At 46.2% G+C, this 14,762-nt stretch overlaps 1 protein-coding gene across 1 annotated transcript in view; it reads left to right on the forward strand.

Moving 5' to 3' along the window:
* Positions 1–9,719: 9,719 nt before the first annotated feature.
* Positions 9,720–14,762, forward strand: part of kri1 (KRI1 homolog) — a 69,377-nt gene continuing 64,334 nt past the window's right edge. The window contains exons 1-2 of the mRNA XM_078429299.1: positions 9,720–9,901; positions 13,555–13,625. Of these exons, the coding sequence (XP_078285425.1) occupies positions 9,817–9,901; positions 13,555–13,625 (156 nt within the window). The 5' untranslated portion in view covers positions 9,720–9,816. The remainder of the gene's footprint in view (positions 9,902–13,554; positions 13,626–14,762) is intronic.

Here is a 14,762-nt window from a genome sequence, read left to right on the forward strand (position 1 = left end):
GACAATTTTAGGCCCACCTTACTCACCGTCGTCCCTTTGGTGCTAATGGAAGAAGTCTCATTGAAATCGGTGTTATATTTTTAAAGTTATTCACATTTTAAAGTTTAAATCTATCTCCTAGGGAGGGAGGGGGGAAGGGGGAGGAGGGAGAATAAGGGGGTGTGAGGAGGATGGAGGGGGGGAGGGGAAGGGGGGGTAGTGGAGGGGAGGTAGTGGAGGGGAGGGAGAGGGGGGTGGGGGGAGGGGGATGGGGGGGTGGAGGGAGGCGGGGAGGGAGGGGGTGGAGGGAGATTAAGGGGGTTTGAGGGGGATGGAGGTGGGGGGGAAGTGGAAGGGGGTAGTGGAGGGGAGGGAGATGGGGGAGGGGAAGGGGTAGCGGAGGGGAGGGGAAGGGGGTAGCGGAGGGGAGGGGGGATGGGGGGTGGAGGGAGGCGGAGAGGGAGGGGGGTGGAGGGAGAATAAGGGGGTTTGTGGGGGATGGAGGAGGGGAGGGGAAGGGGGAAGGGGTAGTGGAGGGGAAGCGGAGGGGAGGAGGATGGGGAGGGGGTGAGGAGGAGGGGGGAGGGGGGGAGGGAGGGGAGGAGGGGAGGAGAGGGTGCTGCACCAATGCAGGAGAGGTTTGTGGCCCAACGGGTCCACTTGGTCTAGCCTAAACTAAAAAAAGATGCTGTCTAACCCGCTGAATTACTCCAGCACTTTGTGTTCCACTGCCATTCAACAAGATCAGGGGGTGACCTAATGGTCAAGAGATTTATTGCCATACACACTGCGGTACTAACAATGAAATTCTTACTTGCCACAACTTCAGTAACTTATCAGACACAATAATTAAATGAACAATATATTGTCAGTTGTACCAGTTAAACCAGATCATGATCGTAAAAGCCAAGTGCAACCTCAGTAGTGCAAAGTTCACAGCAGTTCTGTGCTGAGGTAGGGTTGTGGTTAACAGTGTGTAGAGTGGTTTAAGTGCCTGATAATTGCTGGGAAGTTGTTGTTCCTGAACCTGGAGTTTAGTTTATGTAGGAAAATAACTGCAGATGCTGGTACAAATCAAAGCTATCAGAAAAAGCTGGAGTAACTCAGCAGGTCAGGCAGCATCTCAGGAGAGAAGGAATGGGTGACATTTCGGGTCGAGACCCTTCTTCAGACTGATGTCAGGGGGGCGGGACAAAGGAAGGATATAGGTGGAGACAGGAAGATAGAGGGAGAACTGGGAAGGGGGGGAGAGGAAGAGAGGGACAGAGGAACTATCTAAAGTGGGAGAAGTCGATGTTCATACCATTGGGCTTCGATTTGTACCAGCATCTGCAGTTATTGTCTTATTTTAGCTACTATCAGTTGTGTGGTTAGAGGGACCACTCAGACCAGAGTCTTACTTGGATCAAAAGCTGGTTTCATCTTGCAAACTGCCTCTGCAAACTTAGATTTTCGTCTTTTCTTGCCCATGAGCGGAACATCTTGTTTCTTTTTCTTCTTGGAGGGGGCCGCCGGGGGCGGGACAAAGTTTAGTTTAGATTAGAGATACAGTGCGGAAACAGGCCCTTCGGCCCACCGGGTCCGCACCAACCAGTGATCCCCGCACATTAACACTATCCTACACCCATTGGGACAATTTTTACATTTACCAAGCCAATTAACCCACAAACCTGTACGTCTTTGGAGTGTGGGAGGAAACCGAAGATCTCGGTGAAAACCCACGCAGGTCACAGGGAGAACGTACAAACTCCGTACAGGCAGCACCCGTAGTCAGGATGGAACCCGAGTCTCCGGCGCTGCATTCGCTGTAAGGCAGCAACTCTGCCGCTGCGCCACCGTGACCGCCCTAGTCTGGAGGTTACGGTTCTTGAGCTCCTGTACCTTCTTACCGATGGTGCATCAAGACGAGAGAGTGGCCAGGGTAGTGTGGGGCTTTGATGACATGATTGAGAATGATCAGCCATGATCACATTGAATGGCGGTGCTGGCTCGAAGGGCCGAATGGCCTCCTCCTGCACCTATTGTCTATTGTCCTTTGACACTAGTTGCCTTTTTGAGGCAGTGTTTCCTATAGATCCCCTTGAATGTGGGGAGGTCAATACCCGCGATGGACCAGGCCGTGTCCACTACCCTCTGTCATCTCCTTCATTGCTGGATGTCTGAGTTACTGAACCAGGCCATAATGCAACCATGATGGTTATGTCTGCTCTCCACAGCCTCCAACATTACCCTCTGGAAGGCGACTCGGGACTGTCAAAGCAGCCACAGCCAGACATAAAAACACCTTATCAGGAAGATAGAGGGAGATCTGGGAAGGAGGAGAGGAAGAGAGCTTTCGCCTGGGCAGCTTGCAGCCCAGCGGTATGAACATTGACTTCTCCAACTTTAGATAGTTTCTCTGTCCCTCTCTTCCCCTCCCCCTTCCCGGATCTCCCTCTATCTTCCTGTCTCCACCTATATCCTTCCTTTGTCCCGCCCCCCTGACATCAGTCTGAAGAAGGGTCTCGACCCGAAACGTCACCCATTCCTTCTCTCCCGAGATGCTGCCTGACCTGCTGAGTTACTCCGGCATTTTGTGAATAAATACCTTCGATTTGTACCAGCATCTGCAGTTATTTTCTTACACTGTGTACGTGTCTGTATGTATATATGTGTATGTATATATGTGTGTGTATGTATGTATATATATATATATATATATATATACATACATATGTGTATATATGTGTGAATGTGTATGTATATATGTATATGTGTACATGTACAAATATGTGTATGTATGTGTATATAGATATACATACCAACATCCCAAAACGGGGGAAGAGAAACGGATGAACGCAACGGCAGAAAAACGGGCACACAGAAAGGAGCGCAGCAACTTCAACAGACCAGAGACCACACACAAATGTGACCTTTGCCACAGAGACTGTCACTCCCACATTGGTCTCTTCAGCCACAAGCAACGCTGCTCTAGTCAAGGTGTGGAGCAAGCAGCCAACTAGGATGCATCACCCATGGTCAGCCATGACCGAGGGGGCCTAAGAATGTGTATGTATATATGCGCGTGCGTGCACACACACGCACGCACACCCACACGCGCGCGTCCATTCGGCCCATCCTGTCTATGCAGTTGCTCATGCACACCACAAGCCTCATTCGCCCTTGTTGCCTCACCCTATCTGAACCTCTTTCCAATGCTTCCCCCTCTTGCGTTTATCTTGCCTCCTGAATCCATCTTTGCTATTGGCTTCAACCACTCCCTCCACAGCAAGTTCTACATTCTGTGGGCAAAGAAGTTTTGTTTGAATTTCCTGTTGGATTTATCGGTGCATCTCATTTTTGTATAGTATTGTTAAATATCTTATTACTCAATGAGGTCATATTTTTACACAACAGTTAAGTGTTGACTTTTAAAAAGATGAATGCTTCTGACGTGCCAAAAGTTGCTGTTACAACTTTGTTTCTGATCTTGTTTCGAGCAATATATATTCTGTTGCAATAATTTTTTCAAGAAGTCTTGCATCTGCACACGCTTCCTGCCTGCAAAATATTACTTCCAGTTGTCAGCTTCATGTGCTTCCATTGACAGTTTTGGGGTGAGACATTAAAGTGATCCCTGGTTTGCCTTCTCAGATGCACGTAAATGATACGATCCTAGAGCCATACAGCACAGAAACAGGCCCATTGTCTCAACTTGTTCATGCCAACCAGGATGCTCCACCCACGCTGAAGATAGATACAGAAAGCTGGAGTATCTCAGCGGCTCAAGCAGCATCTCTGGAGAAAAAGAATAGGGGGCCCCTATCTCTCAATCTGAAGAAGGGTCTCGACCCGAAACGTCACCTATTATTGGGACTTGGGGGGAGTCCAGAACCAGGGGCCACAGTCTAAGAATAAAGGGGAGGCCATTTAAAACTGAAGTGAGAAAAAACTTTTTCACTCAGAGAGTTGTGAATTTGTGGAATTCTCTGCCACAGAGGGCAGTGAAGGCCAATTCACTGGATGAATTAAAAAGAGAGTTAGATAGAGCTCTAAGGGCTAGCGGAATCAAGGGATATGGGGAGAAGGCAGGAACGGGGTACTGATTGTGAATGATCAGCCATGATCACATTGAATGACGGTGCTGGCACGAAGGGCCAAATGGCCTCTGACTGCACCTATTTTCTGTTTCTATTATTCCTTTCTCCAGTCTGACCCGCTGAGTTACACATTTTTGTGTCTATCTTCGATTTAAACCAGCATCTGCAGTTCCTTCCCACACATTTCTCCTGTCCCATCTATGCTAGTCCCATATGCCCGCATTTGCCTCTAATAATGGGATAATTATTACAGATATATGGGATATAAATAATAATTTCCTCTTCATGTAGCTGCCCAAGTGTCTTTCAAATGCTGTTGAAGTATCTGCCTCAACTACCTCCACTGGCAGCTTGTTCCATATACCCACCACCCTCTGAATGAAAAGTTGCCCCTCAGGTTTGTATTAAATCTTGCCCCTCTCACCTTAAACCTATGTCCTCTTATTTTTGATTCCACAATCCTGGGAAAAAGACTTTGTGCATTCACCCTATTAATCCCCAATGCGATTTTATATCGCTCTACAATATCACCCCTCGACCTCCTGCACTCCAGGGAATAAAGTCCTAGACTGCCCAACCTCTCCCTATAGCTCAGCCCCTCGAATTCTGCATTCATTGTTGAAGAAGGAGAATGTGGTTTCTCCTCAACACATTGATCAATATTTATTCCTCAATCAATGTGATTAAAAGACCGATTATCCAATTATTTCCATATGTGAGAGCTCCCCCTCCCCTCCCCCCACTCACCATCAACAACACCACAGTCACATCTGTGGAGTCATTTAAGTTCCTTGGGACCATCATCTCCAGGGAGGGCATCATCGGGGGGGCATCATCGACTCCAGTGTCAAAAAGTGGAGATGCGAAATATGAGATGCTGTTCCTCCAACTTGCGACTTCACTGTGGCAATGGGGGAAAAGCCTTTTGCTCTTTACTGTTACCCAGTGAGTTGATGATCTGGACTATACCTCCTCCCAAGCCACCACGTGCAAAGATGCTATCCCATACTCTCAATTTCTCTGTCTCTGTCGATACTGCTCCCAGGATGAGACTTTCCATTCTAGGACATCTGAGATGTCCTTTTTCTTTGGAATGTAGTTTCCATCCCTGCTGTCATAGATGCACTCCTCACCCACGCATTTTCACTGTGGCCCCATAGTTCTACTCTCGCTCCCCCTCGCCCCAATGGTTTGATGATGGGTGATATTGAAAGGGGAGAGAGACATTAACATTAACTGGGCGGCACGGTGGCGCAGCGGTAGAGTTGCTGCCTTATAGCGAATGCAGCGCTGGAGACTCAGGTTCGATCCTGACTACGGGCGCCGTCTGTATGGAGTTTGTACGTTCTCCCCGTGAACTGCGTGGGTTTTCTCCGAGATCTTCGGTTTCCTCCCACACTCCAAAGACGTGCAGGTTTGTAGGTTAATTGACTGGGTAAAAATGTAAAAATTGTCCCTGATGTGTGTAGGATAGTGTTAATGTGCAGGGATCGCTCGTCGGCGCGGACTTGGTGTGCCGAAAGGGCCTGTTTCCACGCTGTAGAATCTAAATCTAAAAAAATAATAATTAAGAATAATGTTGAGTTTCTGTTGCAAGCCCATTCAAAGTTAGTCTGATTTTTTCCCCAAGCATTTTTGGTCCAGAAATTGTATTTCAGCTACAAATTGAGCATTTGTTTTATCCAGAAGTAGTATTTCAACGACAAATTGAGCATTTTATTGTCCAGAAGTTGTATTTCAGCTACAAGTTGAGCTTATGTTTGGTCCAGAAATTGTATTTCAGTTACAAGTTGCTCAAAGAACAACCTGTCCCTAAATCCAGCTAAGACCCAGGAGCTAATCATCAACTTTAGAAGGTCACAGGATGAGGAGAATGCTCCAGTCTTCACCAACGGGACAGAGTGGAGAGAGTGTCCAGCATCAGGTTTCTGGGCACACACATTTCAGAGGACCTCACGAGGTCCAGTAACACCACTGCACTGGTCCCACATAGGAGATTAGTGGGCAAGATTAGAGCACCTGGTATTGGGGGTAGGGTACTGACATGGATAGAAAATTGGTAGGCAGACAGGAAACATAGAGTAGGGATTAAAGGGTCCCTTTCAGAATGGCAGGCAGTGACTAGTGGGGTACTGCAAGGCTCGGTGCTGGGACTGCTGCTATTTGCAATATACATTAATGACTTAGATGAAGGGATTAAAAGTAACATTAGCAAATTTGCGGATGACACAAAGCTGGGTGGCAGTGTGAACTGTGAGGAGGATGCTATAAGGTTGCAGGGTGACTTGGACAGGTTGTGGGCAGAGTGAGCAGATGCATGGCAGATGCAGTTTAATGTGGATAAATGTGAGGTTATCCACTTTGGTGGTAAGAACAGGAAGGCAGATTATAATCTGAATGGTGTCAAGTTAAGAAATGGGGAAGTACAAAGAGACCTGGGTGTCCTTGTTCATCAGTCACTTAAAGTTAGCATGCAGATACAGCAGGCAATAAAGAAAGCTAATGGCATGTTGGCCTTTATGACAGGAGGAGCTGAATATAGGAGCATAGAAGTCCTTCTGCAGTTGTACAGGGCCCTAGTGAGACCGCACCTGGAGTACTGTGTGCAGTTTTGGTCTCCAAATTTGAGGAAGGACATTCTTGCTATTGAGGGCGTGCAGCGTAGGTTCACTAGGTTAATTCCCGGAATGGCGGGACTGTCATATGTTGAAAGACTAGAACGACTAGGCTTGTGCACACTGGAATTTAGAAGGATGAGAGGGGATCTTATTGAAACATTTAAGATTATTAAGGGATTGGACACGTTAGAGGCAGGAAACATGTTCCCAATGTTGGGGGAGTCCAGAACCGGGGGCCACAGTTTAACAATAAGGGGTAGGCCATTTAGAACAGAGATGAGGAAAAACCTTTTCAGTCGGAGAGTTGTAAATCTGCGGAATTCTCTGCCTCAGAAGGCAATGGAGGCCAATTCTCTGGATGCTTTCAAGAGAGAGCTAGATAGAGCTCTTAATGATAGCGGAGTCAGGGGGTATGGGGAGAAGGCAGGAACGGGGTACTGATTGTGAATGATCAGCCATGATCACATTGAATGACGGTGCTGGCACGAAGGGCCGAATGGCCTCCTCCTGCACCTATTGTCTATTGTCAAGAAAGCACAGCAACGGCTGTTTTTCCTGAGGATGCTGGAAAAAGATGGTCTGCCCCAACAGATGCTGGTGACTTTCTACCGCTGCACCACAGAGAGCCTCCGGACATACTGCATCTCTGTGTGGTATCTCAGCTGCAGACACGGATAGGAGAGCTCTTCAGCGGGTCGTCTCCAGAGCACAGAAGATCACTGGGATACAGCTCCCATTCCTGGAGGACATCTACAACGTACACTGCCTTAGAAAAGCCACCAGCATCTGTAAGGACTCCACACATCCTTGCCACCGTCCATTTAGCAGACGTTATAAGGCCTCCAATACCCGCACCTCCAGACTGAGAAATAGCTTTTTCCCTAGAACTGCACTGAATCAGTCTGCTAAGCGCCCCCCATAATCTGTCTTTGCCTCCAAAATCATCTGGCACAACTGACTTGATCACAACAGTGACAGCTGCTGTAATTTTTAACCTCAGTGTATGTGGACCTATTTATACTTTTACCTTATTTTTTATTTTTATTCTTTACCTTATTTATTTATTTTTATAGCATCGATACAGAGGTTAACTTATTTTTATAGCATCGATACAGAGATTAACAATCTTAATCTCGTTGTTTTTGTACAATGACAATAAAGATATATTATTATTATTATTATTATCATCTTATATAATGGTGGTGGATTTCCGCAGGCGCAGCCACGCCCCCTCGACACCGGTGAACATCCAGGGAATGGACATTGAGAGAGTGGACTCTTATAAGTACCTGGGTGTTTACCTCAACAATAAACTGGACTGGACTGATAACATTAATGCACTTTATAAGAAAGGCCAGAGCAGCCTATACCTGCTGAGGAGATACAGGCCCTTTGGAGTGCAGGGGGCACTCCTGAGGACCATCTTCGACACTGTGGTGGCATCAGCCATTTTCTATGGAGTGGTCTGCTGGAGCAGCAGCATCTCAACTGCTGACAGGAAGAGACTGGATAAACTGGTCAAGAAGGCCAGCTCTGTCCTGGGTTGCCCCCTTGACTCAGTGCAGGCGGTGGGAGAGAGGAGGATGATGGCAAAGCTAACATCACTGCTGGACAACGACTCCCACCCTATGCAGGGCACTGTCACTGCACTGAGCAGCTCCTTTCAGTGACAGACTCCTTCACCCCAGGTGTGTGTGAAAGAGAAATATCGAAGGTCCTTCCTTCCTGCTGCAGTCAGACTGCACAATCAGCACTGCTCCCAGCAGACAAGTAACTAAAGATAGTTACTGCTGTTTTAATTTTTTAATGAATGCTTATTTATTTTTGCTATCCACTTTGCTGCTGTAACCCTGCAAATTTCCCCATTGTGGGACAAATAAAGTACTTGTATATACTTTTTTGTCCAGTTCTAGTTCAGCTACAAATTGAGCATTTTATTGTCCAGAGGTGGTATTTCAATGACACATTGAGCATTTCTTTTATCCAGAAGTAGTATTTCAACGACAAATTGAGCATTTAATTGGACTGTTAACAGAAGTTGTATTTCAATGACAAATTGAGCATTTTATTGTCCAGAGGTTGAATTTCAGATACAAATTGAGCATTTGTTTTATCTTGAAGTTGTATTTCAGATACAAATTGAGCATTTGTTTTATCCAGAAGTAGTCTTTCAATGACAAATTGAGCATTTGTTTTATCCAGAAGTAGTATTTCAATGACAAATTGAGCATTTGTTTTATCCAGTAGTATTTCAGCTACAAATTTAGCATTTTATTGTCCAGAAGTTGTATTTCAGATACAAATTGTGCATTTATTTTATCTAGTAGTATTTCAATGACCAATTGAGTATTTTATTGTCCAGAAGTTGTATTTCAGATACAAATTGTGCATTTATTTTATCTAGTAGTATTTCAATGACCAATTGAGTATTTTATTGTCCAGAAGTTGTATTTCAAATACAAATTGAGCATTTGTTTTATCCAGAAGTAGTATTTCAACGACAAATTAAGCATTTTATTGTCCAGAAGTTGTATTTCAGATACAAATTGAGCATCTTTTTTGTCCAGTTCTAGTTCAGATACAAATTGAGCATTTTATTGTCCAGAAGTAGTATTTCAATGACAAATTGAGCATTTTATTGTCCAGAAGTAGTATTTCAGATACAAATTGAGCATTTGTTTTATCCAGAAGTAGTATTTCAGATACAAATTGAGCATTTGTTTTATCCAGAAGTAGTATTTCAATGACAAATTGAGCATTTTATTGTCCAGAAGTTGTATTTCAAATACAAATTGAGCATTTGTTTTATCCAGAAGTAGTATTTCAGATACAAATTGAGCATCTTTTTTTGTCCAGTTCTAGTTCAGATACAAATTGTGCATTTGTTTTATCCAGAAGTAGTATTTCAATGACAAATTGAGCATTTTATTGTCCAAAAGTTGTATTTCAAATACGAATTGAGCATTTGTTGTATCCAGAAGTTGTATTTCAGCTGTGCTGTAAGTGACCTGCCTCTCCAGAGAGCCATCTCTGCTCAGCCTTGGCGGCGGGACTGCGCCTTTAAATGGCGGTCTCGACGTTGACGCCGCCGTCCTGTGACTAGGCCTCAGTCAGTCGGGGGCGGTGTGCATGGCAACGGCATGGAGACGGGCCGTCCGCTCACCATCAACCAGCGCTTCGCCGGCCGCTACGAGCGCTACCGGCAGAAGGAGGAGCTGCAGCGGCGTGAGTGGGGGGGCGGCGGCGGCGGCGGCGGCAGCGGGGGAGGGGGAGGGGGAGGCTGGCGGGCGGGAAGCCTCCGAGCCTGACATGTTGCTGCTGTGGTAGTAGGAAGCCTGCCGGCGTAGGCCTCAGCCAGCAGACAATCAATAGACAACACGTGCAGGAGGAGGCCATTGACCCCTTCACACCAGCACCGCCATTCAATGTGTTAGACAATAGACAATAGGTGCAGCAGGAGGCCATTCGGCCCTTCGAGCCTGTACGCACCGCCATTCAATGTGATCATGGCTGATCATTCTCAATCAGTACCCCGTTCCTGCCTTCTCCCCATACCCCCTGACTCCGCTATCCTTAAGAGCTCTATCTAGCTCTCTCTTGAATGCATTCAGAGAATTGTCCTCCACTGCCTTCTGAGGCAGAGAATTCCACAGATTCACAACTCTCTGACTGAAAAAGTTTTTCCTCATCTCCGTTCTAAATGGCCTACCCCTTATTCTTAAACTGTGGCCCCTGGTTCTGGACTCCCCCAACATTGGGAACATGTTTCCTGCTTCTAACGTGTCCAACCCCTTAATAATCTTATACGTTTCGATAAGATCCCCTCTCATCCTTCTAAATTCCAGTGTATACAAGCCTAGTCGCTCCAGTCTTTCAACATATGACAGTCCCGCCATTCCAGGGATTAACCTAGTAAACCTACGCTGCACGCCCTCAATAGCAAGAATATCCTTCCTCAAATTTGGAGACCAAAACTGCACACAGTACTCCAGGTGCGGTCTCACAAGGGCCCTGTACAACTGCAGAAGGACCTCTTTGCTCCTATACTCAACTCCTCTTGTCATAAAGGCCAACATGCCATTAGCTTTCTTCACGGCCTGCTGTACCTGCATGCTAACTTTAAGTGACTGATGAACATGGACACCCAGATCTCTTTGTACTTCCCCATTTCCTAACTTGACACCATTCAGAGCCCCTGATGCCCCCGAACGCTAAAAATCCCCAGTGCCACTTTAAAACCTCCATTGCCACAGTGAAGTCGCAAATTGGAGGAACGGTAATTCATATTTCGCTTGGGTAGCTTATAACCCAGCCGTATGAACATTTAATTCTCGACTTAAACCTCTGTCCCACTTAGGCGATTGTTTAGGCGACTGCAGGTGACTAGGCTGTCACCACACGGTCGCCGGGGTGTCACCTGTACGGTCGTGAGTCGTCTCCAAAGAGCCGTAGCGTTTTTCTGGTCGCCGCTGGATTTTCAAATGTTTAAACATTTTCGGCAACAATGGGTTTGACACCAATGATCGTAGCTTGACGTCTCCTGACGTGGGCGCTGTCGTAGGTTGTCACCAGGTGATGTAGGTTGTCGCCGGTGCTGACTTCGGTGAATTCCATTGGCGACGACCTACGTCAACTGGCGACAGGTACCGGCGTCAAAACCGGAGGCCAAAATGACGTGAATTGTCTTCAGTTGTCGCCTACAGGGGTCGTAGCTTGTCGCGGGTGGACGTAAGTTGACTTCAGTTGTCGTAGGTTGTCGCCTGCGTTGTCGTAGGTTGTTGTAGGTGCGGTCGTAGGTGTACGTCCTAAGTCGCGACAATTGGGTCGCCTGTTGTCGGTAGCTTGCCGTAGCTTAAAGTCGACTAGGTGGTAGGATGTTGTAGCTTGTCGTGGACATTGTCGTGGGGGGAGGAGGTCCAGTCGCCTGTTTTTCGGCGACCTGCGATGACTATGACAGTCGCCGGCAGTCGCCTAAAAAATCGCCTAAGTGGGGCAGGCCTTTACACTCCCCCTTCCTCCACGCTAGTCATTTTACAAAGCAAAATTACACTTAGTATAAAACATATGCAGGTAAAGTTTGCACTTAGCACCAATAATTGTTTTACAATGATTTAATTAAACAATTAGAGGCAGATAACATGTTCCCAATGTTGGGGGAGTCCAGAACAAGGGGCCACAGTTTGAGAATAAGGGGTAGGCCATTTAGAACGGAGATGAGGAAGAACTTTTTCAGTCAGAGGGTGGTGAAGGTGTGGAATTCTCTGCCTCAGAAGGCAGTGGAGGCCAGTTCGTTGGATGCTTTCAAGAGAGAGCTGGATAGAGCTCTTAAGGATAGCGGAGTGAGGGGGTATGGGGAGAAGGCAGGAACGGGGTACTGATTGATAGTGATCAGCCATGATCGCATTGAATGGCGGTGCTGGCTCGAAGGGCTGAATGGCCTACTCCTGCACCTATTGTCTATTGTCTATTGTCTAGAACATAGACAGCACAGAAAAAGAACAGGCCCTTCGGCCCACAATGTCCATACCGAATTGATGAAATGGAGGACCTCATTGAAACATATAGAATAGTGAAAGCCTTGGATAGAGTGGATGTGGAGAGGATGTCTCCATCAGTGGGAGAGTCTAGGTCATTGGCTCAGAATTAAAGGACGTTCTTTCAAGAAGGAGATGAGGAGAAATTTCTTTAGTCAGAGGGCGGTGAATCTGTGGAATTCTTTGCCACAGAAGGCTGTCGAGGCCAAGTCAGTGGATATTTTTAAGGCAGAGATAGATAGATTTTTGATTAGTACGGGTGTCAGAGGTTATGGGGAGATGGCAGGAGAATGGGGTTCGGCGGGAGAGATAGATCAGCTATGATTGAATGGCAGAGTAGACTTGATGGGCCGAATGGCTTAATTCTACTCTTATCACCTTATTATAATAATAATCATCCATTATAAACAAGATAGACACAAAGTGCTGGAGTAACTCAGCGGGTCAGGTAGTATATCTGAGAAAAGGAATAGGTGACGTTTCGGTTCTTCAGCCTGGGATGAAGAGTATTCTTGCGTATAGTATAAGAAAATAACTGCAGATGCTGGTACAAATCGAAGGTATTTATTCACAAAATTCTGGAGTAACTCAGCAGGTCAGGCAGCATCTCGGGCGAGAAGGAATGGGTGACGTTTCGGGTCGAGACCCTTCTTCAGACTGATGTCAGGGGGGCGTATGGCGTGCACAGCCTAAAGTTTTAGGTCAAGGGTAGACATCCAGGCCAGGGCAGCATCAGTTGCTGGGTGGATAGCCTTGATGCCACCAGGGAAAAGCCTCAGTGAGCAGTCATTCACGATGTGTGGGATGGTCTGGTCTGGATATCCGCGGTCGCAAGCAGGGCTTGTAAGTGTGAGGAAGGGTCTCGACCCGAAACGTCACCCATTCCTTCTCTCCAGAGATGCTGCCTGTCCCGCTGAGGTACTCCAGTATTTTGTGTCTATCTTCGATGTAAACCAGCATTTGCAGTTCCTTCCCTCTCCTCAATTATATACAATTGTTTATAAATCTGTTGTACTGCTGCTATTGCAAGTAAGAGTTTCATTGTTCCTTTAAAAGACATTTGATAATTAAACACTTGACTTTTGATTAATGGTTGAAATGAGTAATCTATATTTAAAATATTTATTCACAAAATGCTGGACTAACTCAGCAGGTCAGGCAGCATCTCAGGAGAGAAGGAATGGGTGACGTTTCGGGTCGAGACCCTTCGAAGGTGAATAAATACCTTCGATTTGTACCAGCATCTGCAGTTATTTTCTTATACTATATGTAAAGTATATGTGTAAGGATATTTATTTGCAATCTGTGTGTGCACATATTATTTTTTTTCTTTTTGATTCTCAGTAAAGGATCGCTATGGTGACGGGGCTGGGGAAGAAGACAGTTCAAGCTCTGAATCTGATGAGAGTGAATTGGTAAGATGCTCCTGCCTTCTCACTTGTCACTCTTCATAGTCAACAACAGCTTCTTCCCCTCTGTTTTCAGGCATCCGTAAGCTGGGTACCTTCCAAGCCACCTCTAACCCAAAGGTGGATGTTGTCTATGGAACTGGTGCGCTACAATGCTGAGAACTGTATTCTTCACTCTCTATCTTCCCCTTTGCTCTACTTATTGTGCTAGAATTTGACTTGATTTTAGATTTAGAGATACAGCGTGGAAACAGGCCCTTCGGTCCATTGAGTCCGCGCCGCTCAGCGATCCCCGCACATTAACACTATCCTACACACACTATTTTACACAAACACCAAGCAAATTAACCTACATACCTGTATGTCTTTGGAGTGTGGGAGGAAACCGAAGATCTCAGAGAAAACCCACGCAGGTCACGGGGAGAACGTACAAACTCCGTACAGACGGCGCCCGTAGTCAGGATCGAACCTGAGTCTCCGCGCTGCATTCGCTGTAAGGCAGCAACTCTACCGCTGCGCCACCGTACCGTGGATGTTGTCTATGGAACTGGTGCGCTACAATGCTGAGAACTATATTCTTCACTCTCTATCTTCCCCATTGCTCTACCTATTATGCTACAATTTGACGTGATTGTTTTTATCTGTATTATTTGAACTGTTTGGATGGTTTGAAAAATAAAGCTTTAACTGTACTTCGGTACAATAATAAACCCTGAACCTAAAGTATAACATGACTGAAGTGTGAAACTCGCCCACAAAGGCAGTAAATTTAACTCTAAGCTAGACACAAAATGCTGGAGTAACTCAGCGGGTCAGGCAGCATCTCAGGAGAGAAGGAATGGGTGACGTTTTGGGTCGAGACCCTTCTTCAGACTGATGTCAGGGGAGGGGGCGGGACAAAGATAGGATGTAGTCGGAGACAGGAAGACTAGGAGGAGAATTGGGAAGGGGAAGGAGATAGAGAGGGGAAGCAGGGATGACCTGAAGTGGGAGAAGTTAATGTTCAAACCGCTGGGGTGGGTGTATACTCTAAATTTGTTTTACAAAAAGAATTATAAAAAAGTATTGAGCCCATGATTGGAGTATAAAACCCTATTTTTCTCGTTTCTCATGGAGAAGAATACATGGTTTCTGCTTATTTCC

Source organism: Rhinoraja longicauda, chromosome 37, assembly GCF_053455715.1.
Source record: "Rhinoraja longicauda isolate Sanriku21f chromosome 37, sRhiLon1.1, whole genome shotgun sequence".
In the NCBI taxonomy this organism is placed as follows: domain Eukaryota; kingdom Metazoa; phylum Chordata; class Chondrichthyes; order Rajiformes; family Arhynchobatidae; genus Rhinoraja; species Rhinoraja longicauda.